Here is a 27666-nt window from a genome sequence, read left to right as displayed (position 1 = left end):
CAGTAAAGCAGCTGTGAGCTGGAATAAAAAATCCCTTAGCTTTGAGAGAAGAAATGCAATTCTGCTTGTCACTTGTGCTGGTCTTGGCGGCAGAACGTCATTTTCAGTGTGTGTGGGTAATTCTCTGGATCTAACAGGTCTTTGTTGAAGCCCTCAATGCATTCCAATGGGGTCAGTCAGAGCACAAAGGGGGCCTTTGAAATCTCCCCTGGTTGTGCTTTGTCCTCTAACGAGCGGTCATGGCCAGTGAAGTGGCACGCTGCGAAGATTAGCCCTCCTGGGTCAGAGCTACACGACCTGGTCTGAAATCCGCGAGACGTTGTCGAAATGGCTGACTTGCGTGGACAGGGATTTGTGGCTGTCTGTGCTCATCTTGGCCCTCACCCGATCCTTCTTCTCATCTTCACCCGAGCAGTGGCAGGTGAAGGCCGCTTTGAACTCCTCTCGAAATTTACCTGGGCAGAAGTGCAACAGAACACAGTGAGCATAAACAACACTGCAAGTTCGACTCAACCCTCAGAAGTGATAACTGTCACTGGGGCAGTGCCCCTCTCTTCACTGGGGTGGGACCCTCAAGGGTCCATCTCAGTACCTTTAGTCAGGGAACATAACTGAACCATAATCCACTGAAATGATATGTTCTAAGCTGTACTGACTCCACACACCCCGTCTCGCCTCCAGGCTTTTATTTTACTGTTCTGTTTTAAAACATTCGGTTATGAAAAGGTACAAATACGAACTTTTCACCTGGAAAAACTTATTTAAGGTTCACAAACAGACCTTAAAACCACTGTTGGAGCTTTGAGGGAACATTTACACTGTTTGTACCTTGATGAATGAAAAATGTATCTGAACAGAACCTTTATTTCTAACAGTGTAGCTCAAATGATTCTTTCAAAACCGTGGATTCTAAGATTTTAGTCCATATATTTGTGCTGTATTATTTTTGATATGAATTTGACAAGCCGTTATTGTCGTTGTTATCCTTCTTTTTGTGGAAAGAAAAGCCATCCTTTACACTGTGTCAGTTTTTTTGTCATTTCTTGACACTGAAACAGAAGCACAGATCTCGCAAGAACAAAAGTTGTTATCTTGAGGTAAAGAGTTTATTATCTTGTGATCTCAAGATAACAAAATTGGTATCTTGAGATCACAAGGTAACTAACTTGTTATCTCAAGATAACAATCCAGAAAATTATACCAACAGTTCATGGCCTCTCCAGACTACGGAAGTCAACAGAGGCCATTGGTAGTTATAAATTTTTGGATTGTTATCTTGAGATAACAAGTTAATTATCTTGTTATCTCAAGATAAAGTTTTTATCTTGAAATAACAAGTGTGTTATCTTGTTATCAAACACTAACAAAAGTTATCTTGAGTAGATTATCTTGTGATCTCAAGACAACAAAGTTAATTATCTTGTGATCTCAAGATAACAAAATTGTTATTTTGAGATTACAAGATAATTAGCTTGTTATCTCAAGATAACAATCCAGAAAATATAATAACAATAGTTCATGGCCTCTCCGGACTGCCATACTTAAGGAATTTAAAATAAAATTTTAACAGTAAATGTCTTTTTTCATTGTTGACACCAATCCTTAATACTAATATCAATACCTTTTCTTTTATAACCAATGAACAGCTGTATAGAAAAGCATGTGAACACACTTTATATCACTCTTGTTCTCTCTTTAATGGCTATAGTCAAAATATGTTTCACAATATCAACAACGTCTCATAAAATTAATTAGTCCAAACATCTTTCTCATGATGTTGCCGTTTCACAATAATACTGATTCACAGTCTTTTATATTTCACAATAAATTGTACTACTTTGCATTACTATAACAAATATCCAATATCATATTACCACATTTGACATTACAGTTAATCCCATAAAATCCCAGGCTTATTACATACTTAGTCTTACTATTCAGTAACTACAGGGACTTCAATGTAAGCTGGTTGAGCTACTTGCAGGTTATAGAACTGTATAATAAAACGTCAGGCCTGCTGGTGGGCATTGGCCATTCAGAGGTTTAAGAGACATTTTATTGCCAGCATTGGCTCGATATCTACACTGATAGTGGTATCAGAGCATCTCTGACTAATATAACTTGTTAAAGTGCATTAATCATGAACCATCTTCAAAAAAGCCTGAACATCACAGATGTGTCTGGGTCTTAATGTAGGTGTTGGCTCTTATCAGAGTTGCACAGCAGGGGCACAAAGAGAATATTAACCAGGCTGGTTAAGTATTAATTCAGATGAGCTTGTTGTGAAATAAAAGGTGGGTGAATGACTGGAGAGCGATGGCCATTTAGAGGCTTTGAAGTCTCATTTTTGAAAGTTGCTGCCAGAGCTGGTTGAGAAATGTGGACTCCGGCGATGTCTCCGTGTGTCCAGCAGATGGAGAAAACGTCCCATAGAGAGGCCGGCTAATGCACGCGGCTCGGACACTCACCGCTGAGGAAATTATAGATGATGGGATTGGCTGCGCTGTTGGCGTATATAAGCCAGTGGGAGAAGGTGAACCAGGCATACACCGTCTCTCGGTTGTTTGTGTTCTTGAAGGCGCCAAACACTCTGGACAGGAGAGATGGATGAGAATACAAATAAAATTCAAGGACAGCTACAACTTCAGGACAAGGCCTATGAAACAGAGGTGCAAGAAATATTACGTTCACTTCAAAAGAACGTTTTGCGTAAGACAGAAATGTATTTTAGCTGTCAGAAAAAACCCTTACATCTCAATTGTTGTTGTTTTTTTTTGTACAGACAGTACACTGTGTCATGTTTCATAAGGAATGGAAAGAAGCCACCAGACTTTGTGTATATTTACGTTCAGTTTGTTTCAAATCTATTCACAGACCAAACTCCTTTTGGCCAATAATCCAGGCGTAAACTTCCAATAAACTTTCAATAAGCGTTGCTATTACTATTCACTGGACGTGACATGCACAACTGCATTGTCAACAGCTTAGTATTTATGCAATTTTAGTACTTAATTTTGTACTGCGCATTATATTTTTATTGTTGTTTTAGTATTTGTTTTTATTATTTATCTTCACGTCTTCTATTTTTGCATCTATAAATAGTGAACGGCAATACTTTTGCTCCTGTTTTGCTCTTTTTTGTACTTTGTACTGCTGCAATAGAAGACTTTCCCTATCTGTCTGTCTGTCTGTCTGTCTATCTATCTATCTTTTCATGTTTTATGCACAGTGAGTGATAAATGATTGTTTTTAAAAAAGTATTTCACAAAAAAATTGCTATAATCGGCAGTTTTGTTTAAGATCTGTCATGTTCAAAGCTGTTATAAAATACTCCATATGAACAAATTTGACCGCACACATGTATTAAATTCTTAAAGAGGGTTCTGTACTGCTAAAATTTAGTTTTGTTATTATTATTATTATTATTATTATTATTATTATTATTATCGTTATTTCATAATTTCAATTTTTTTGCTGTTATTCTAAAATGCGCTAATCACTAAAAATCACTCTCTGAATATTTTGAAGGCACACATTATTCTGCAAACGAGACATAATTTAACAGCAAAAGCTAAAAGCTAAGTCTGCACCGTACCTCTTCATGATGTTGAGGACACTAATGGGGAGGTAACAGAGGGCAAAGACGAAGAGCACCACCATCAGCATGCGCGCTGTCTTCCGCCGTGCCTTCACCTGCTTGATCTCGGCCGACACCGCGCTGGTCCTGACCTTGACCGACTCTCCGGGGCCTGCAGCCTGAGCTGAGCACTGCAGGGACTTCCACTTCCTCTGCAGCACTGATGATGTCCCGGGAATCTGAGCAGAGACATACCAGTATCATTTGCACTGGGGCCTACTTCAAACTGCTCTGGTAGTAGAGTCATCATACTTTTAAAGCCCAGTTGAATATATTCAGTTAGAATGTTACTCATTATTTTTTTGCTTGACAATAAAAAAAGACAGAATTTTGAACAGAGGAAGGAGAGTCACAGGAAGGTGAGGGAAATTTTAAGCCATATACACCATATGGACAAAAGTATTGGAGCACCTGCACATCACACCTACAGGAGCTTTTATGACGTCCCATTCTAAATCCATAGGCATTAATATGGAGTTGGTCCCCCTTTGCAGCTCTAACAGCTTCCACTCTTCTGGGAAGCTTCCTACAGATGTTGGAGAGAGTCTGTGGGAATTTCTGCCCATTCATCCAGAAGAGCATTTGTGAGGTCAGACACTGATGTTGGACGAGAGGGTCTGGCTCACAATCTCTGTTCTAGACCATACCAAAGGTGTTGGATGGGGTTGAGGTCAGGGCTCTGTGAGGGCCAGTCAAGTTCTTCCACACCAAACTCACCCAGTCAGGCCTTTATGGACCTTGCTTTGTGTACTGGGGCTCAGTCATGCTGGAACAGGAAAGGTTCTTCCCCAAACTGTTCCCACAAAGTTGGAAGCATAGAATTGTCCAGGATGTCTTGGTCTGTTGAAGCAATAAGATTTCCCTTCACTAGAACTAAGGGTTCTAGACCAACCCCTGGAAAACAACCCCATATCATCATCCCTCCTCCACCAAAGTTTACAGCTGGCACAGTGCAGTCAGGCAGGTAATGTTCTCCTGGATTCGCCAAACCCAGATCTGTCAAGTGGCGGTGTGCTTAACACCACTCCATCTGACGCTCCGCATTGTGCTTGGTGATGTAAGGCTTGCATGCAGCTGCTCAGCCATGGAAACCCTGCCATGAAGCTCCCAGAGCACAGTCTTTGTGTTGATGTTAATGCCAGAAGACATTTGGAGCTCCGCAGTTATTGATCAGCAGAGCATTGGCAACTTTTATGCTCTATGCTCCTCAGCACTCGGCGACCTGCTCTGTAACTTTACATGTTCTGACACTTTGTGGCTGAGTTGCTGTGCTTCCTAAACACTTCCACTTTTCAATAATATCACTCACACTTGGCTGTGGAAAATCTAGGAGGGAAAGTATTTTGCGAACTAACTTGTTGCAATGGTGTCATCCTACTACAGCACCACGCTGAAATTCAGTGAGCTTTTTAGAACGACCCATTCTTTCACTAATGTGTGTAAAGGCAGACTGCATGGCTAGGTGCTTGATTTTATACACCTGTGGCAATGGGACTGAATGAAACGCCTGAATTTAGTGATTAAGACATGTGTCCCAATACTTTTGTCCATATAGTGTATATGTGGCATATAAAATCAGTTAATGCAAAAGACATGCAAGTTGATGGAAATCACCTGCCAGCAAGAAAACTGGATCTATGGCAACCAAATCACAACAGTCGTTCCAGAGCGGACTCCAGATTTTAGTGATCTCTTTCATTAAAAACTGTCTGTGATTTTCTTCATTGTCTTTCTCATTGGATGATCATGAACTGGGCTTGACAAGTACAATGTGTGGTATTAAGGCCTTTACACACTGAGTGCACCTATTTGCGTGATTTATTCAGATGACAACTCACTCCGAGACAGACTGACTCAGAGACAACTCACTAATCGATCACGGTTGTCTGAGCCGTTGGCATGGCAACAAGAAAGATGACGGAGCAGCTGTGCCCCAGCAACTACAACTTTTTGACAAATGTCAAAAGGATTAGTTTGCCTTCTGCTTTGTCATGAGCACACTTTTAAAAAGATGGTCCTTCAAGGGTTCTTTAGTAAAGGAAATGGTTTTATATAGAACCATGAACACTAAAAAGACCTCCTTGCATGATTAACGGTTCTCTGCATGGTGAAATTGTTCTTCAGATTGATGAAGAATGTCCTGTAGATGATTCTATATAGCACCTTTTTGAAAATGGTTCTTTACAGCACCAAGAAGGGTTCTTCAGTTGTTACGATGTCAATCTTGTACACTGTAAAAAATGGTCAATGGTCAGAAATGTCAATTAACCTAAAAAAAATACTTAATGTGGTAACAAGTAAATTAACTAGTTCAACCTAAATGAACACTTTGAGTCACCGATTCTTTCAATCAGTGTGATTTTTTGAGTTGAATAAAATTAGTTCAATTGCTTGTTACTAAATGATCTCATGAGCAATTTTTTACAATAAAACTCATTTTGATCCTATTTAGAACCTTTTCAAAAAGGTTCTTTATTAAACCATCTACAGCACATTCTCCATCAATCTGAAGAACCAATCCATGATGCAAAGAACCCTTTAATCATACAACGGGTGTTACAATGTCAAGCTTGTAACAATAAAAGAACTGTTTTTGGTGTTATATAGAACCCTTTTTATAAAGGTTCTATACTGAACCATATTCAACACATTCTCCATCAATCTGAAGAACCAATCCATGATGCAAAGAACCCATTAATCGCACAATGGGTACTTTTATTGTTACAATGTCAAGCTTCTAACAATAAAAGAACTCTCTTTGATGCTATATAGAACCCTTTTCAAAAAGGTTCTTCACTGAACCATCTACAGCACTTTCTCCATCAATCTGTAGAAGCATTTCACCATGCAAAGAAGTCTTTAATCACGCAACAGTTTCTTCTATTGTAACTTTGTCAAGCTTGTAACAATATAAATCTCTTTGATACATAGAACCCCTTTTTAAAAAGGTTCTGTATTAAACCATATTCAACACATTCTCCATCAATCTGAAGAACCATTTCACAATGCAAAGAAGTCTTTAATCATTCAAAGGGATCTTTGAGAGTTCATGGTTCTATATGTGTAGTACTAGCATCTCCAAAAGCAGCTCAAACTGGGCTCTTATATAGTTTCAGCTCCTGAATGAGGCGATGAAGCTCTCTATGCTACTTTCACGTTCCAAAACAGAAAATATCCTCCTTAATGCCATTGTTTTCCTGTTCAAAAGGCAAACAAAGAGGATCAAAATATATCTTTCTGCACTAGAAGATGTTCTGGTCGCTTGTTGTTATTTGCACTACTGTGTATAGTTTTGATGCGGAAAAAAATTGTGTGTCCTTTATTCACATGGCCTTCAATGTGTAAGGGCCTTAACACCCTTTAGACAGTAAATAAGTTCATTTGGGGTGACCACATGTCCACTTTTCCTAGGAAATATCCTGTTTTAGGGACATAAAAATATTTCTGGTCATGGCTTTTATATTCTATATGTCTAGGATTTGGCTTTGCTTTCATGTTGACATTTGTTTTCTACACTAACCAGAGAACTAGTACAGAGGAGAATCACTGCTCTGTAATGTCTTCCTGGTTTCTCAAACACTAGAGGGCACTCCTGAGCGAGTCCAAAATGAACGGGTTAAGATAGAGCATTTGAGCAAAATCATAGATTGTAAATGCTTAAACTTTTTTTTTTTTTTGGATTTTAACCCAATTTTCTCCCCAAATTTAGTCGTCTCCAATTCCACCCGCTAGTCAGGACTCCCCCAATCACACGATACTATCAACGCTAGGAGGGCGAAGGCTAACACAGGCTTCCTCCGAGACCTGTGAAACCAGCCACCGCTTCTTTTCGAACTGCTGCTCACGCAACGGAAAGTGCCAACCGCTAGATCTTTAATGTCAGCTAAAGCCTGCGCTGACTAGCATCGCGTTAAGTGATGGGGGGAGAAGGAGGGGCCATGCTACCCACCCAGAGAGAGCGAGGCCTGTTGTGCTCTCTTGGACTCGCGGCTACGGACGGCTGTAGCAAAACATTTTTAATGTAAAAGAATACAATCATTACCAGCATAAAACATTTTAACACCACTGTTATATTTTTAAGAGCTTTTAAACTCGAGTTATAGGAGTTTAAAACGGCGCCTCATTTACATTTATGACGTCTGTGAGCACAAACAGCCAATGAGCTACTCCGCTCGCCAACCAATCAGCATTCAGTAGCAGTAATGCTAACACTCTACTGCCCAAAACCAAATTGCTGTATAAAAAAGGAAAAATACAGAGTTTTCTTTGCTTTTTTAGTGAAATCCCTCCTTCTACTCTCTAAAATTAAAGGAAAGTTCTGAGACAGTGATTAGAAACTATTTTAACTTTTCATTTTTAGCTGATTAGCTTCACTCACCTCCATTCATTGAGGACTCGCTCGCGGGCGCCCTCTGCTGTCTTGTTTTTTGATATAATGGGGGAAATAGGAAGTGACCAGACTCCTCATAAACCGGCTCTGACTCTAACCCCGTGTCCCCCTCCTGCCCCCAGTGTTCTTTTTTTTGAAAACCAAAACATGGTCACTGTAGTTCTTAAATTATCCCAAACTCACAATATTACTTTGGTCAACATGTTATAAGCAGAAATGAAAGATACAAACTCTTTCTTTACCTGTTGACACCAAAGCTTATGACAAATCTGGATGTACGCCAGGACCATGAGGCACAAAGGGGCAAAATAGGTAACGATAAAGAAGCAGGTGTGGTAGACCTTAGGATAGATCTCATCTGCAACAGAGAGAACAATCACATCACGGTTGGAGAACATGTTCATAAACAAAGTAAACAACAAAAGCATGCCATTTCTGCTCCGCTGGGAAACCACTGAGGAGAAAGCAATGCCAACAAAGAACTAAACACATGGGGTGGGCAACTGTAGACGAGCCAATTAAGACAGAATACAATGAATATTTTCCGGTTCTGCACACAGAGAAAAAATCAGATGTGAATGGAAGGAAAAACATGTAGTTTTTGAAATGATAGGGATTTGTATTAAGCATTTGGGCCACCTAAGTGGGTAGTTAGAGAAAAAGCTTGTTTATTTTCAAAAGTAATCAGTTGCATATGGATTCATACACGTGTGTGTCCTTCAAATGGAGCAGTTAAGCACATCAGGCAGCCCTATTATCAATACGTGACACTCAAAATTGGATTTCTCTCTCCACCGCAACCCAAAACATCACGTCACTTGAGTAAAACATCATCCCCTCATCAATTTTAGTTTAGATGGATGTGTCAAAGCTAATGTCATTTTAATTTCAGCGGCTATGAGACTCTTATAGACATGAAGTATGGATGTAATACACAGGATACTACAAGTTACCACTTAACTGTGCAGTATAGTATAAGTTAGCGCCATCTACTCAGCCGAGAAAGGGGAGAAGATGGATGTTTCAACAAGAGAATGACCCCAGATACACAGCCAAAATAAATCCAGACTGGTTTCTAAAAGGGAGGTGAAGGTGGTCGCCTGGCCTAGCCAATCTCCTGAGTTCAATCCCTTTTAAAAAGGAGGATTTTGAATTTGTGAGTCCCTCAGAGGAACCTGTTCCCGACAGTTTGCCAAGATGAATGGACCAAAAATTGAACCACAATGTTGCAAAACATATTATTTACTGTTGACCTCTCAAAGCTGCAATTGCCAGCAACAGCCAATGTTATTAATTTATGGTGTCTGAACACTTTTTCCCTATCAATTTCATTTTTAAACGTATTTGTTGATACTTACAAATACACACTTTTGGTTAAAAGTACAAAGACATTAGATTCATAAAACTCAAAAAGCAAATGTGCAGCACAGTAAGACCGACTCATACAGTTATGAGTAGAAAATAGTTCTATGTAGCCCCAAAAAGAGTTATTCTATTGTTGCAAGATTGACATTGTACCAATTGCAGAACCCTTTTTTGAGGTGCTATATAGGATCATATACGACACATTCTCCATCAATCTGAAGCACCATTTCATCATGCAAAGAACAATTTAAGCATGCAGTGGTTCTATATAGATCGTATGGTTCTAAATAGAGCCATTCCCTTTACTAAAGAACCATAGAAGAACCAATTTTTTAAAAAGTGTAGTTAATCGAATGTGTAAGGTCTTCAGTTCAGCTCCTGAAGTCCTAACCAGTAGTAAAGCTCGGCTGGCTGTATCTATCTACATACTGAAGAGGAAGCAGGCTTAATTTTCTGTTTGGTGTTTTAAGAACTTAACATTTTTGTTTCCAACCAAAATGCAAATTTGAAATCAGAGTATTACTACAATACCTGCAGAGTTTAAATAAACAAACATCATGATTCTATTAAATAAAAATGATCTGTATTTCACAGAAATGTTTCTCTGAAGCCCTGAGAGTTCACCATTATATATGATATACACCGATCAGGCATAACATTATGACCACCTCCTTGTTTCTACAGACATTGTCCATTTTATCAGCTCCACTTACTATATAGGTGCACTTTGTAGTTCTACAGTTACAGACTGTAGTCCATCTGTTTCTCTGATACTTTGTTAGCCCCCTTTTACCCTGTTCTTCAGTGGTCAGGACCCCCCCATGGACCCTCACAGAGCAGGGGCTATTTGGGTGGTGGATCATTCTCAGCACTGCAGTAACACTGATGTGGTGGTGGTGTGTTAGTGTGTGTTGTGCTGGTCTGAGTGGATCAGTCACAGCAGTGCTGCTGGAGTTTTTAAACACTGTGTCCACTCACTGTTCACTCTATTAGACACTCCTACCTTGTCGGTCCACCTTGTAGATGTAAAGTCAGAGACGATAGCTCATCTGCTGCTGCACAGTTTGTGTTGGTCATCCTCTAGTCCTTCATCAGTGGTCACAGGATGCTGCCCACAGGACGCTGTTGGCTGGATATTTTTGGTTGGTGGACTATTCTCAGTCCAGCAGTGACACTGAGGTGTTTAAAAACTCCAGCAGCACTGCTGTGTCTGATCCACTCAGACCAGTGCAACACACACAAACACACCACCACCACGTCAGTGTTACTGCAGTGCTGAGAATGATCCACCACCCAAACAGTACCTGCTCTGTGAGGGTCCATGGGGGTCCTGAGCACTGAAGAACAGGGTAAAAGGGGGCTAACAAAGTATCAGAGAAACAGATGGACTACAGTCTGTAACTAGAACTACAAAGTGCACCTATATAGTAAGTGGAGCTGATAAAATGGACAATGAGCGTAGAAACAAGGACATAATGTTATGCCTGATCGGTGTATGAGACTTTTTTCCTGTAAGCAAGCAACTTTATATGCAGGTTAGTAATCCCTGTTGGCTTTAGTAAACACTCAGGTTAATTTAGCTTTAGACAAATCACCCAAGCATGAGAAGGACAAAAAATCGAAGTGGCAACAAGAACTGATTTAATACAGCTCAGAACACAATAGAAAGAGCTCCTCATAAGAGATGAGATACTATATTGTCTACATGGCCTGACGTTGTTTCTGTTACCCTGTTATCACTGTTAAATAATCCTTGCTTTGAGACCCGTTTCCTGGCATTATTATCAGAGATACACCACAATAGCTTGAAGAGCTGCTCTCACTGATATCTCTTTGTCTGTCAAAGTGTCAGTTTGACCAGTTCAGTAAAAGATCAGCATCAACAGATAAAACCTTTAAGCGTTAATCCCCACTTGTAATTTTGGAATGGCTTGATTTTAATCTTGAACAGGATACCTAAGCCTCTGTTTTTTAAAGGCTCTTAGGAATCATCATTTTGTATTATAGTATAGCATTTATTACTAAAGTAAAGACGCTGGGTTTTGAAGCTGAGATATGTAACACAATAAAAGTCCACTACAACAGTGGGTTTTTATAACAGTCCTCGGGTCCTACAGATGCTCCCAACACACCTGAACTGAGCCATTAAGAACACTGAATACCTGGTGCAGGTGAGTTTGGAGGTGGGTGAGGTCCAGAGAACTGTTTTGAGAACGACTGCACTGTCAGACAAAACTATGGAAGCAAGCAGTGATGTTTGATATATTGATCTAACAAGAAAGCTTTTACTGTTAGATCAATATATCAACAACCAGCACAGCGTAATATGTTTACTGACATCTAGTTCAGCCAGAAATGTTTTCCTAAAGTTTTCTGTTGGTTTGCAGTGATGCAGGGTAATCTGGGGGAAGAAGCCCCTCAAGGTAAGATGTTCCATCCCCTTTTATTTTTCTCCTGATGAAATGATGGCACCAAAGCTTATATGGACACAGTTATGGCCAGCTATAGTCTAATTAATTCATTTTCACCTGGATCACTGCATTTCTGGGTATTTTTACGCTGTAAAATGTCTGGACTGTTTATCTTGTTTTTGTTTTGTCACTGAAAATAGTGGTTTACACATTTATACATTTCAACAAGAAAATTGGTAAAAAATATATATATAATATAATATAATATAATATAATATAATATAATATAATCCACTGATCAGGCATAACATTATGACCATAAACACTGTGTCCACTCACTGTCCACTCTATTAGACACTCCTACCTTGTCGGTCCACCTTGTAGATGTAAAGTCAGAGACGAGAGCTCATCTGCTGCTGCACAGTTTGTGTTGGTCATCCTCTAGTCCTTCATCAGTGGTCACAGGACACTGCCCACAGGACGCTGTTGGCTGGATATTTTTGGTTGGTGGACTATTCTCAGTCCAGCAGTGACACTGAGGTGTTTAAAAGCTCCAGCAGCACTGCTGTGTCTGATCCACTCATACCAGCACAACACACACTAACACACCACCACAACGTCAGTGTTACTGCAGTGCTGAGAATGATCCATCACCCAAATAGTACCTGCTCTGTGAGGGTCCATGGGGGTCCTGACCACTGAAGAACAGAGTAAAAGGGGGCTAACAAAGTATCAGAGAAACAGATGGACTACAGTCTGTAACTGTAGAACTACAAAGTGCACCTATATAGTAAGTGGAGCTGATAAAATGGACAATGAGTGTAGAAACAAGGAGGTGGTCAGAATGTTATGCCTGATCGTTGTATAACAATGAAGAATACCTTACTGTCCTTTTGTCTCTTGCCATCGTTCATTAAAATGAAGAGGAATCATTAAGACATAAATTGATAGAGACTTCAATTTCATTTTATAAATAATTCAATTGCAATTTTATTAATAAAATTGATTAAACTTCCAGAGAAGATTTGACATATAAATTATACATTCTGTAAAATCTAATAATAAATTGATACAAGATTTCCCTGAAGGGCAGTTGATCCCAATAGTGCGACAAAAGACTTTTTTGTGCTGTATAAACAGAACACATTCTCCATCCATCTGAAGAACTATTTCATCACACAAAGAACCATTTAAGCCTGAAATGGTTCTATGTAGGACTTGTGGTTCTATATATCCATCCCCTTTAAAAAAGAACCATTAAAGAACCATCTTTTCGTTTTTAAGAGCATAGATTAATGGCAGAACTGAATCCTGTAAGGTGCAGAACTATCCACTGTTAGAAAAAGGGCAGTGTCCAGGTGAAATTCAACTAGCCAAAGTACGGAAATGGTGCAACACTGTCTTTAGGGTCCAGTTGTGCAGCTAAAACAAATTTTAAAGGCAAACTACCTTCACTTTCCTAGAGAAGAAGCATATTTGTACCTTTCATAACTTAATAGCGCTCGTACTGTGGAAGGTCAATTTTTATCTCTCTGAGAGTGTATGTTATTACCGAGAACACCATATTTACCTATATGAGGACCATAGGCCTGACGTACTGAGCCTTTTGTGCCATTTCAATTGCAAATCGAATGCATTCTGGCTCTGTGTTATGTACAAAACTAGCACACGTGTCTAAACAGGCAATTTACCGGCTGTGTGCATGTTAAACTACACATGCTGTTCTCTTCTTCACGCATATGCATTCAGCGAAATATGGGAGGATTGTGCAAAAAGTGTGTGGAGATATTATATATGCGGCTGATTACATTTTCCACCAGATTTACTAAAGTATGAGCAACTTACAGCAGTGAGTTTTGCTCTGATTTTCTTCCACCTCATATACATGTATAACCGTCCATGTAAACACCTCAATTGGACTAGTCTAGTCCAGTTGAGGCCATTCAGAATACAATTTCTATCTGATTGATCGAGGGGGGTAATCCTGTAAATAACCTGTTAAATAGAAGAATAATATCCGTGTAAACGCCTGAATCTGATTACATTCCCTATCAGAAAGTTTAAGTACATTCTGATCATGTTCGTCACGTCACAGTGAAAGTTTATACCGTTCAGCATGGCGGAGCAGAAACTGGTCTGCAGAGGAGACAAAGTTTATGCTCTGATCTTTAAAAGACGGCGGTGGGACGGACGTCCAGCTTATGTGTCTCGGAACACGACGTCTTCCTCTCGGCCTTCTTTAATAAGTACCTGTGAAGGACATTTTCCTGAGTCTGACATCATTTTAAAGTCATTAAAAAAACACAAGCGCTGTTCACTGCTGCTCGTCTCACTCTGACTGGACTCACGTGATGTTCGTTGTCATAGTACCATCTACAGTAAGTGGTTCTCTACGCATGTGTGTCTTTTTGGATCTGATTACTTGTCATGTCCATGAAAACAGAGATTTTCTATCAGATTGTTAAGTAGAGTGAGCATAAAAACACCTCAGCCTTAATCTGTAATTGGGGGCAGTCATGGGCTGGAGGTTAGGGTTAGATCTCCAGAGCCTAAAGTACGTGACTGAGGTGCCCTTGAGGCACCTAACCCCCAACTGCTCCCTGGCCTCTGTGGATAGGGCTGCCCACTGCTCCGGGCAAGTGTGCTCACTGCCCTCTAGTGTGTGTGTGCACTAGTGTGTATGTGGTGTTTCACTGCATGGATGGGTTAAAATGCGGAGGTGAAACTTCCCCGTTGTGGGACTAATAAGGGTCTCTTAATCTTAATCTAACTATGATGCACATCCATAGAATACCACTTAGTGTTGACGTTACCATGACAACGAGCATCACACGAGTCCAGTCAGAGCGGGACAAGTTTTCAGTTGGCGATGTCACGGCGTGTATGTGTATTTAATTGCTTTAAAATGATGTCAGACTCAGGAAAATGTCCTTCACATGTCCTTATTAAAGAAGGCCGAGTGGAAGACGTCGTGTTCTGAGACACATAAGCTGGACGTCCGTCCCACTGCCGTCTTTTAAAGATCAGAGCATAAACTTCGTCTCCTCTGCAGACCAGTTTCTGCTCCGCCATGTTGAACGGTATAAACTTTCACTATGACGACGAACATGATCAGAACAGGCTTAAACTTTTCGATAGGGAATGTAATCAGATACAGGCGTTTACAAGGATATTATTCTTCTATTTAATGGATTATTTACAGGATTACCCACCTCGATCAATCGGATAGAAACTGTATTCGGAGTGGCCTATTCCGACTGAGGTGTATACATTGACGTGTTCGATTCCGATTGAGCTATTAGTCGGATTATTAGGCTGCATGTAGACGTGGCTAATGTTTTTGTGAACGAAACTTCATTCATTAACACCGCTATCTCTTCATCATTGAACTTTTATTTTCTGTTTTGCCTCAAGCTTGTTGATGTCACCTTTATTTCACAGCATCTTTTAAATCCTGAGCCTCACAAGCGAGCAGTTACTGGGCGGTGCTTCATGCAGTTTGCCTGATGAGAAGCATTAAATTTAGGTGCATTGAGGTACATACTGCAATCGCATTAAGGTTTATCGCTGCACTTGTACTCGTACATAAATCTGGCCCTGCATATCCAACAACAGGGTACAGACACTGCAGATTATCATTCACCACTGATTAGTGGATTTGGCTATTTAAGGCATACAAATTGTTGAGCACACACAACCATGCAGCCTCTAAAGAAAAGAACTGGCACTACAGTGCAAAGCTCAGGCATACAAGCCAAGCGCTGGCGTAGGGGTGTACAGCCTCCAGCGTTGGGCTGTAGAGCAGTGAAAATGCATTCTTTAGACTAATGAAGCCCCATCAGACCCCTCTGGGATCAACTGAAGCACATTTTGTGGTCCAGAACTAATCAGTACCTGACATCACTGACGCTCTTGTAGCTGAATGCAATCAAATCCTCACAGCAATGTTCCAACATCTAGTCTTCCTGATGTTTCTATATACACCGATCAGGGATAACATTATGACCACCTCCTTGTTTCTACAGTCATTGTCCATTTTATCAGCTCCACTTACTATATAGGTGCACTTTGTAGTTCTACAGTTACAGACTGTAGTCCATCTGTTTCTCTTTATACTTTGTTAGCCCCCTTTTACCCTGTTCTTCAGTGGTCAGGACCCCCATGGACCCTCACAGAGCAGGTACTATTTGGGTGGTGGATCATTCTCAGCACTGCAGTAACACTGACGTGGTGGTGGTGTGTTAGTGTGTGTTGCGCTGGTCTGAGTGGATCAGACACAGCAGTGCTGATGGAGTTTTTATACACCTCAGTGTCACTGCTGGACTGAGAATAGTCCACCAACCAAAGATATCCAGCTAACTGCGTCCTGTGGGCAGTGTCCTGTGACCACTGATGAAGGACTAGAGGATGACCAACACAAACTGTGCAGCAGCAGATGAGCTAAACATTAAAATTCATTAAGTGCAAAGATTTATAAATATATATAGATATTTCCAAACACTGCCCCTTACCCACACTGTGCCTTTACTAATAGACCATCTAAGAGCCTCAATCAAACCTGTGTTGTGGTGTGAAGCTGTTTTAGCCAGCTCTGTGAGCTAGAGCTAGCTTATAGTGCTAATGTGGACCGTATAGTGGAGTCAAAGTAGCTTAGCTAGAAGCTTCACACACGACTCCTCCCTCAGAATTGAGTTTGTATTCTCTAAACTAGTGTTAATGGAGCTTCAGTGAGCTGGAATCAAACCTGTGCTGTTGGCATTCAAAGCTGTAGCATGCTAAGCTATAGCTAGCTGCTATGGCTACGGGTACGGCTACCACCTGCTACATACCATATTTATGTACATACATAATATGTTGTAGTATGTTATTAGATAGATGTAGAACATAATTTTAACAATGGCATAATTTTAAATACCAACAACATTTATCTATTTTAGCTAACTGCACATTTAAAACATCTCAAACATTAAGGTAGACGCCTCGGCACGTCATAACCCTCTCCTTAGCATATTGGACCCTAAGAGGTTCAAGGTAATTTGTGATGTAGAAAAATGTGAACTTTGGGCTATAATTTAATTTAAATATTCGTCAATACAAGTACAATAACCCATCCAAGAGGGGTAAACCATTTAAAACCATGCTTTTGAACATAATGTAAAAGTTCCAGTGGCCAGACTTTTAGTTTTGGCTACAAGTACAAAAATATAAAGTATATAAAAAATATAAAGTATATAAAAATTATACAAAAAGATATGGGTTTCCAATAGAGTTGTTTTACTACTACTACTACTACTACTACTACTACTACTACTACTACTACTACTACTACTACTACTACTACTACTACTACTACTACTACTACTACTACTACTACTACTACGACGGCAGCACGGTGGCGCAGTGGGTAGCGCTGTTGCCTCACAGCAAGAATGGCCTGGGTTCGGTTCCCGGCCGGCTGACCAGAGTAATCTCTGTGTGGAGTTTGCCTGTTCTCCCCGTGTCTGTGTGGGTTTCCTCCGGGTACTCCGGTTTCCTCCCACAGTCCAAAAACATGCAGTCAGGCTGACTGGACATGCTGAATTGCCCATAGCTGTGAGTGACTGTGTATGTCTGTCTGTCTGCCCTGCGATGGCCTGGCAACCTATCCAGGGTGTATCCTGCCTTCTGCCCAATGACAGCTGGGATAGGCTCCAGCACCTCACTGCGACCCAGAAGGATGAGCAGTTTAGAGGATGGATGGATGGATGATTATTATTAGTAGTAGTATTATACATTTTGTTAATGAAATACTTCGAAAATACTTACAAAATAAGAAACTGAAGTTATACCTATGCAAAAGTTTGAACACCACTAGTCAACTTGCATGTTCTGTTGATGTTCTAAGTGAAAATAAGTTAACACATCCTCCACAGAGAACACTTAAATACAGCGTTTCTGCTAATTTTAGTGCACAGTTTCTATTTATTTGCTGAGTTTAACATGTTGGAAAAAAAAATATTGAACAAGACACATTTTAGGCTTTGTTTTTTTCCCTATATATTATATTCAGCAAATAAAGAGTATTTAAATCAAAACTAAAATATTGCCCTGCTGGCCTCACTTTGGGCAGCCCTTTTAACCGGTTAAGGATTTTTCCCAGAATCACATATCCGACTCAAGAACCATTTAAGAACCTTAATTTTTTAGAGTTCAGGCTTAAACTGCATGAGAAATTGGGCCTAGAACTCTATAAAATGTCTAATCTCTGGGACTGATCACGGGGAGCACATGAGGAAAAACCTTTGTCCAGGATGGCGCAGGTGTATGGCGACGTCTCAGGTGTGCTTCTACCTGTTTTCATCTTTTTATTATTGTTAGTGTCTCTGCTTAGTTAAGTACATGCTGTGTCCACTACCTGTGATCGTGGGATGTTGTTGAGCCTTTGTGCCTGAGTGTTGGAGGGTTTCGTCGGAGAGAGAGGTACACAAGGTCCCTTTCTCCCACCTCCATTGCTGCTACCAACTGCGTCTGAGGTTTGTCGCTCTCAATGCTGTAAACAACATTTGAGTCGACAGAAACAGCCGCAGAGGAAATGAGGGAAAAGAGGTGGCCTTCTGCTCCGGCTGCGTGTTTAGTGTGATCACTGTTCAGGTCTGTTATACGAATCAAATAAGATGGTTTATCCAAGCGCCTTGGATACTTTCTCTTGCGACGTTCATTGGAGAAGCACTACGTTTGGCTGCAGCCGGCTTCTCCAGCACTACCTCCTTGTATGTTCACTAGGAAACCCGTAGTTAGGTTTGGTGGGGTGAACCTAAATGATCTATATGAAATCCTCTGCCTTTCGCTTTTGGATATGAGAAATTTCTCAGATCCTAATCCAGCACTTATCAATGTTAGATCCCTGTCAAACAAGGCGTTTGTTATGCCAGACTCTGTCTCTTCCAATGGCATCGTTTTTTTGTTTCTAGTAGAGACTCGGCTCGAGACTGGTGAGAAATGGCATCTAAATGAACTATGTCCCCCGAATGATTCATGCTTCAGTTCTCTGAGGACATCTGGATGGGGTGAAGGTGTGGCTGTTATTTTTAAAGACTGCTAGAAATGTCAAACTGTTTCTGTAGGAGTTTTGAAATGCTGTTTTTTTTAAGTGCTTGGCAAAAATCCAGTATCCCCCCCTGCCACGACTCAAGGCTGTTTTTTGTCAGAATTATCAGACTTTCTTTCTAGTTTTAGACTATGACAAAGTGTTGCTTTGTGATTTTAATATTCATATGTATAATGTATCTGATGGGGCTGCTACAGAATTCTTGAACATCATGGCATCTTTAAATTTAGTTCAGCCTGTGGTTGGCCTGACTCATCATCAGGGTCATACATTGGATCTTGAGTTTACTTTCGGTTTGTCTTCCCATTCTGTCTCTATTGTGGATTTATTTGTATCAGATCATAATTGTACTGCTTTTAATGTGCCCCTGTTTATGATTAAGGCTGGTTCCAAACACTGTGTACAGTCATGCTTTCTTAACTAAGAAGCAAAGTCACAATTTTCAGATGTGTTTACAGGGTTTAGTGAGCAGTTGTTTCTCTGTACTGATGTTAATCACCTTGCTAGTGCACAAATTATTAAGAAGTGTTTTAGACAGGTTGGCCCTGTCAACATCATGGATAAATGATGATATTTTGCAGTTGAAAAGGATTTGTAGGAGGGTAGAGTGAGAATGGAAAAGTCTCAGCTTCAAGTTCATCGTTTATACCTGAAGGATTTGTGGTTTCTTTTTAATAATAGAGTTAGGGATGCAAAGATTTTAATGATTTAATAACTGTGAATATACACAACCCTAGGTTTTTGTTTTCTAGGATTGACTCCCCAGAGCACACCCAGTTCTATGATTGATGTATCTGTAAAAATTGAAGTGGTTCCTCAGAGTAGTGGAGCTGAAATATTAAATCGATCTTTCTGGTGGAAACTATCCCAGCTACATTTTTGAAGAGGTCTTTTTTATTCTGTGGGCATTTGCCATCAATTAATTATGAATTTATCATTTAGTTCAGGTTGTGTCCCAGAATGTTTTAAATGGCGATGGTGCAGCCTATTCTCAAAAAACTTGGCCTCAATTCTACGGATTGTGTATATTACAGACCAATTTCAAAGTTGCCTTTTGTCTCAAAAATTCTTGATAAAGTGGTTGCAAAACAGCTGTTGGGTCTGCTAGAATAAAATCATATTTTTTAAGTTTCAGGTTTTAAGCAGAAACAGCACAGAGACAGCCTTTGTAAGAATTTTAAATCACATCTTAATGAATGCTGATGCAAGACAGGTGTCTATTTTGGTATTATTAGATATCAGTGCAGTTTTTGACACTGTTGCTTATAATATTTTGATAAAGGGTCTGCATCAGTGGGTTGCAATATCAGGGACTGCTGTAGACTAGTTTGTTTCATATTTATCCAATAGAAAATGTAGGGTATTTATTGGAGATAAGTTGTTGTCATGTGCTGAGCTTTCTTGTGGGGTCCCAAAAGGGTCGATCTTTGGTCCAATTTTGTTTTCTTTATTAATGCTCCCTTTGGGAAAATGATGATACACAGCTTTATCTCTCTGTGATTTCAGTAGATTAGAAAGTCTTAATGAATGTATTTAAGTTTTTAAGGATTGGATGGCCGATAATTGCCTTAAGTTAAGAGGGAAAAACAGAGGTACTAGTTCTCAGTTCTCAGTTCTCTTTCTTCAGAAATAAATTTCTCAGTGCATATAATGAAGCTGTTACAGATTCATTACTTTCAATTTAGAAATATTGCTAAAATCAGAAAAATGCTTTCAGGATAAAGAGAAAATTATTCATGCTTTTATATTGTCACATCTTGATTACTGTACTGCTTTATTTACACGTCAGTCAAGGAGCTATGACACAGTTGCAACTTGTCCCAAATGCAGCAGCTCAGGTTCTTGCTGGGACTAAAAGAATGGAGCATATTACACACTATTGGCATCTCTGCATTGGCTGCCAGTTACTACTCCATTAGCGCCATGTTCAAATGCTAGAACACTGAGGTCCTCTAGTGAAGGGCTATTGGTGTCCCTAGGACAAAGCGAAGAAGGAATGCTTTTTCATTATATCGCTGCTGTCAGAACAAAATCTCGTATCTCCATTTTGGATGTTTCAGTTTTTGACATAAAAACACCTGTTTCTCATGACATTGTGTGTAAATTTCATGATGAATGGACCAAAAGAAACAGCCCAAAATTACTTGAAAAAAAGTCTGGTTCCATTGACTTACAGTAAAAGTAAAGTAGGTTTTTTCGTTCTACTGTAAAATGATCATTTTGGAGATATAAGGTTTGGAGATATGAGGCATATCTATATGTCTTAGCCTTTGAGGTTGGACACAGCTAATGTTCTCAGTTTGTGTTGTTTGTGGATGAAGCTGTACTGTCTTTGGTTTTACGTTTTTTGTGTTTATATTGTTTTATTATTTTTTCACTTTGTGAAGCACTTTGTAGCCTGACACAGAAAGTACTATATAAAATTACTAAATTAATAACATTTTCAGAGTGAGAATAAAACTGCATCTTGAGAGTGTTTTATATTTTTCAGAGAGTGGGTAATATCTCCACAGTGATGATGAACGTGTTTTTTCTTCACAGTGATGAATGCTCCCTAATATTGCACTGTAACTTCAGTGAAGAGAAGCCTGTTTTTTGGGTGTTTGAGGGGAACACAGTTGTGCCCATTTGTCAAAATCCATTCTGCATTAGAATGAGTGACGCAGTGCGGCTGCTTCCTCACCTCCCCAGTGTTCGTCACACACGGTGAACAGGCTGGTCTTGTTGGTCAGTTCGGGCAGCAGCTCGGGCAGCAGACTGCTGCACTCCATGACGATGGCTTGAGGGATCATGATCACACAGGACACCAGCCAGATCAGCACGATGCTCTTGCGGGCCCTTTTGGCCGTGCTCTTGAACTTGAGAGGGTGGCAGATAGCGTACCAGCGGTCCTGGGCAATGCAGCTTAGGGTCAGCACAGACACGGATACGGAGATGGTCTGGAAAGAAAACGAAAAGGAAAAATAGCTTGTAAACTAAAGAAAATTCAGAAATGGCTGCAAATACATTACTGTCAGTTGATAGATGTCAGTAAAGAGGGTCATTTAGGTCCATTAACTGTACTGTAAAGCTTGTAAAGATAATCAAGGTTGATGTTCATAACGGCGTTTCTCAGAGTCACAAAATAAGAGAATGAGCTCTTTTCATTAAACACTTGTCCAGGTCCATGTTGAGACCGAGATCTAGACACATCAAATCCGAGCCAAGACCAAGACTTAGTAGATTAAGATTTCTTCAGAACTTAAAAATAAAAAGAAATTCATTTGTAGTTCATTGTACGTTCATTCATTATACATCATACATATATACCAACAAATATTTTATAAAATATAACATAGCATAAAAACATTATTAAACATGATAATTTATTATTGCGATATAGTTTTAGTCTAGATTTGCATAGTAATATTTGGAAGTAAATGATGGTGAGGTTCTTCCCTGTTCCTTCTTATAAACCGAACAGAACTGAATATGAACCAAACTGAATTGAATATAAACTAAACTGAACTGAATATAAACCAAACTGAATTGAATATAAACAAACAGAACTGAAAATAAACAAACGGAACTGAATATAAACCAAACTGAACTGATTATAAACCAAACTGAATTGAATATAAACCAAACTGAACTGAATATAAACCAAACTGAATTGAATATAAACAAACAGAACTGAATATAAACAAACGGAACTGAATATAAACCAAACTGAACTGATTATAAACCAAACTGAATTGAATATAAACCAAACTGAACTGAATATAAACAAACTGAATTGAATATAAACCAAACTGAACTGAAAATAAACGAAACTGAACTGATTATAAACCAAACTGAACTGAAAATAAACCAAACTGAACTGAATATAAACCAAACTGAACTGAAAATAAACCAAACTGAACTGAATATAAACCAAACTGAACTGAAAATAAACCAAACTGAACTGATTATAAACCAAACTGAACTGAATATAAACCAAACTGAACTGATTATAAACTAAACTGAACTGATTATAAACCAAACAGAACTGATTATAAACCAAACTGAACTGAAAATAAACCAAACTGAACTGAATATAAACCAAACTGAACTGAAAATAAACCAAACTGAACTGATTATAAACCAAACTGAAGTGAATATAAACCAAACTGAACTGATTATAAACTAAACTGAACTGATTATAAACCAAACAGAACTGATTATAAACCAAACAGAACTGAATATAAACCAAACTGAGCTGAATATAAACTCAACTGAACTGAATATAAACAAACTGAACTGAATATAAACTCAACTGAACTGAATATAAACAAACAGAACTGAATATAAACAAACGGAACTGAATATAAACCAAACTGAACTGAATATAAACCAAACTGAATTGAATATAAACCAAACAGAACTGATTATAAACTAAACTCAACTGAAAATAAACCAAACTGAACTGAAAATAAACCAAACTGAACTGAAAATAAACCAAACTGAATTGAATATAAACAAAACTGAACTGAATATAAACTGACCTAAACTGAAAATAAACCAAACTGAACTGAATATAAACTGACCTAAACTGAAAATAAACCAAACTAAACTGAATATATAAACCAAACTGAACTGAATATAAACCAAACTGAACCATTACAAACAAAACTGAACTGAATATAAACCAGACTGAACTGACTATTAACCAAAAAGAACTGAATACACACTAAACTGAACTGAATATGAACCAAACAATATACATTCATTTTATGATTAAATAAACACACACACACATTATCAGCCATCACAGCCAGCTTGTGCCAAAACACAATCAGCACAGTATTCAGCAAAGTTCTGTCTGTTTTAACCATTTCATTTTTCAACATGGGTCCTCTTAAAAAGACTTAAAATGAGTGCTTTAGCTGTATTATATTAGCTTCACTGCCACAATGCAAGCTTCCATTGAAGAAAATATGGCAATGTGAATTGGCAACCATTGGCAAACTGGGCGTTTGGCAGCACTCGTATAATTCATAAAATATTATTAAACTCACAGATTAAGCACGCATTGTTTTTGGCACTCAGCCTTGCTGATAATATTCTAACCACCGGCTTAATAAATAATGCTGCCAGTTGCATGAACCACTCACTTATAGTGTCATTGAGGTGAGTCACAAGTACCAACAAGACCCATCATCAACCATCTCCACTATAAATCAAAGCACACATCAAAGCATAATGATAAAAAATAAAACATTAAACCAAAATAATCAGTCAAACAAGTCAAGGAGAAATCATTCATGCCATACGCAACACTGTATTCAGAGTGAAAATGCACTACTCCATTCTCTTCAAGAGCCGTCGCTCTGCACCTTGGCAACTCATTCACTTTTCCAGACTCATTAAAACCAGTTTTCTCCAGCGATATGAGCCAGTATTTTTCTGCGCTGCTGATTGACGGACGGCAGTGCACTGTATCTACTGAAGAATTGGGAATACTGGTGCCCTGCAACACAAACAGAGCTTCTAGTTGTCGTAGATGCAATTTATGGACTGGAATTAGTATTTCTGACCATCTTGTCAGTTTTACAGACATATCAAATCAAACTTGTTCAGTAGAAAAAAAGTTATTTTAGTTAGTTATTTTTTTCTTGCTTCCTTGTGGTAACCTGAGAAAAAATCTGCTCAGAAAACTCTCCTAAAACAGAACTGACCATTAACCAAACTGAACTGAATATAAACAAACAGAACTGACCATTAACCAAACTGAACTGAATATAAACAAACAGAACTGAATATAAACCAAACCGAACTGAATATAAACCAAACTGAACTGAATATAAACAAACAGAACTGAATATAAACCAAACTGAACTGATTATAAACCAAACTGAATTGAATATAAACCAAACAGAACTGAATATAAGCCAAACTGAACTGAATATAAACCAAACTGAACTGATTATAAACCAAACTGAACTGAATATAAACCAAACAGAACTGAATATAAACCAAACTGAACTGAATATAAACAAAACTGAACTGAATATAAACCAAACTGAACTGAATATAAACCAAACAAACATAAATATAAACCAAACTGAACTGAATATAAACAAAACTGAAGAGATTATAAACCAAACAGAACTGAATATAAACCAAACAGAACTGAATATAAACAAAACTGAACTGAATATAAACTAAACCAAACAGAACTGATTATAAACCAAACAGAAGTGATTATAAACCAAACTGAACTGAATATAAACAAAACTGAACTGAATATAAACCAAACAGAACTGAATATAAACCAAACAGAACTGAATATAAACAAAACTGAACTGATTATAAACCAAACAGAACTGAATATAAACCAAACAGAACTGAATATAAACCAAACTGAACTGAATATAAACTAAACCAAACTGAACTGATTATAAACCAAACAGAACTGAATATAAACCAAACAGAACTGAATATAAACCAAACTGAACTGAATATAAACTAAACCAAACCGAACTGATTATAAACCAAACAGAACTGAAAATAAACCAAACAGAACTGAAAATAAACCAAACAGAACTGAATATAAACCAAACTGAACTCAATATAAACCAAACTGAACTGAATATAAACCAAACTGAACTGAATATAAACCAAACTGAACTCAATATAAACCAAACTGAACTGAATATAAACCAAACTGAACTGAATATAAACCAAACAGAACTGAATATAAACCAAACTAGAATTAACTGAATATAAAACTCTACTAAGGAATACTTAGCCACCTGATTTATACAATACCAATTTTTTTTCCAGTTATTCCTTTTGAACTGGCCGTCTCACCAGCAAGATAAAATACTGTGCTATCTTTGCAGTGTCATTGCTCCTCAGTAATGTGACCTAGAGACACATTCTAGAGAAACAGCACTAAAATACAAGCCCAGGTTTGTTGCTAAGTAAACATACAGTGTACATTTATATAAAATATGCATCTTTCCAAGCACTCGGCACGTTTGTTTCGATCGGTTTGTTTACAGATCAGTTTGAATCCACCGTCTTTATTCGGTGCATGTCATGTGATGTGTAGTCCACATTCTGCATTTGAGTAGCTTTGGGTAGCCAGCCACAGCCAATCGGAGGGCGTGATTTGGAGATTTGATAGTCATGGTGGGCGTGTCCATACACAGCTCCAGAAACTGGTGCACAAATTGGCTTTGGTTTGGTTACCACCAGTCTGAGTTTCTGATTCAGAGAAAATCATGGTCGGTTGGTTTTGGGTAAAAAGAGAAAAGCAAGACATCCATCCATCCATCATCTAAACCACTTATCCTTCTGGGTCACAGTGGGGTGCTGGAGCCTATCCCAGCTGTCATTGGGCGGAAGGCAGGATACACCCTGGACAGGTCGCCAGTCCATCACAGGACAGACAGACAGACAGACAGACAGACACTCACACCTAGGGGCAATTTTAGCATGTCCAATCGGACTGACTGCATGTTTTTGGACTGTGGGAGGAAACCGGAGTACCCGGAGGAAACCCACACAGACACGGGGAGAACAGGCAAACTCCACACAGAAATGACCCTGGTTGCCTGGCCGGGAATCGGACCCAGGCCATTCTTGCTGTGACGCGACAGCGCTACCCACTGCACCACCGTGCCGCCCGAAAAGCAAGACATGCAACATGAAAATAAAAAAAAATAAAAAATGGCTAAGAAGACACGAAGCAACTCAAAGTGTGACAACTCTTCAGATCTTGAATGGTGTTATTCAGAAGACGGGAGTGACTTTGCCATTATGATGCAGATGATAGACTGTGTAAACATATAAAAACTCACCCTTTTCTTCTGTGGGATCTGCAAAGTGCTCTTTTGTAACTTTGAACAGAAACTGACAAGAGAACTTTCATATATAAGCAATGTTACATAAAAATGCAGAGGGCATAAAAGGGCATAACTTGAAAACAAAAAGAAATAAAAACTGGTATTTTATGTCAAAGCGGTTTGTGCAGCTTTTTGTGTTAAAATTCTTTTGATATATTGTTTCATTTTTTATTTTAAAAAATGCAAAAAAAGCACTTTTAATGCTTTTTTACTTTTATACACACTTAAAAAGATGGTTCTTCAAGGGTTCTTTAGTAAAGTAAAATGGTTCAATGGTTCTATATACTCCTTTGCATGTTTAAAGTGTTTATTCAAGCGTTCTTCAGATTGATTAGAACAGAGAAGAGAGGAGAGGAGAATGTGCTGTAGGTGGTTCTATATAGAACCTTTTTGAAAAGGGTTCTTCTATTGTAACAAGCTTGACATTGTAACAACAGAAGAACTTTTTTCAAAAAGGTTCTATATAGAACCATATATAAAAGATTCTCCTTGAATCTGAAGAATGCTTTCAGGATGCAAAGAACCCTTTAATCAGGCAAAGGGTTCTTTGAGTGTTCATGGTTCTCTATAGAATAATTTTCTTTACAAAACTACACTTGAAGAACCATCGTTTTTAAGAGTGTAGGCTAATTCATAAATACAGTGTGTATAAATACTTATTCAGTGACATCTTTATTAGCTGAGATTGTGCTGAATCTGGGGATATAAATGGTTCTTTGTGTGGTTAAAAGTTTTTTCTATAATGGAAAATCTGCTATTATGGTTCTTCAAAGAACATCACAACACCAACCATAACACCAAAAAAGATTCTGCTATAGTAATAAGCTATAGAACCTTTTTAGATATGATTTTTAGATACACTCTCAGAAATAAAGGTATTAAACTGTCACTGGGGCAGCTCCCCT

General features: G+C 38.7%; 1 protein-coding gene across 1 annotated transcript in view; it reads right to left on the bottom strand.

The window, feature by feature from the left end:
* Positions 1-288: 288 nt before the first annotated feature.
* The window catches only part of hcrtr2 (hypocretin (orexin) receptor 2), an 84918-nt gene continuing 57540 nt past the window's right edge, over positions 289-27666 (bottom strand). The window contains exons 3-7 of the mRNA XM_036573391.1: positions 21574-21829; positions 8270-8385; positions 3596-3816; positions 2469-2590; positions 289-455 (exon numbers count right to left, since the gene is read on the bottom strand). Coding sequence (XP_036429284.1) covers positions 289-455; positions 2469-2590; positions 3596-3816; positions 8270-8385; positions 21574-21829 — 882 coding nt within the window. The remainder of the gene's footprint in view (positions 456-2468; positions 2591-3595; positions 3817-8269; positions 8386-21573; positions 21830-27666) is intronic.

The sequence above is a fragment of the Colossoma macropomum genome, unplaced genomic scaffold (genome assembly GCF_904425465.1).
Source record: "Colossoma macropomum unplaced genomic scaffold, Colossoma_macropomum, whole genome shotgun sequence".
Taxonomy (NCBI): Eukaryota; Metazoa; Chordata; class Actinopteri; order Characiformes; family Serrasalmidae; genus Colossoma; species Colossoma macropomum.
The sequence above is the reverse complement of the archived record's forward strand: the minus strand, read 5'-3'. Positions and strand labels throughout refer to the sequence as shown.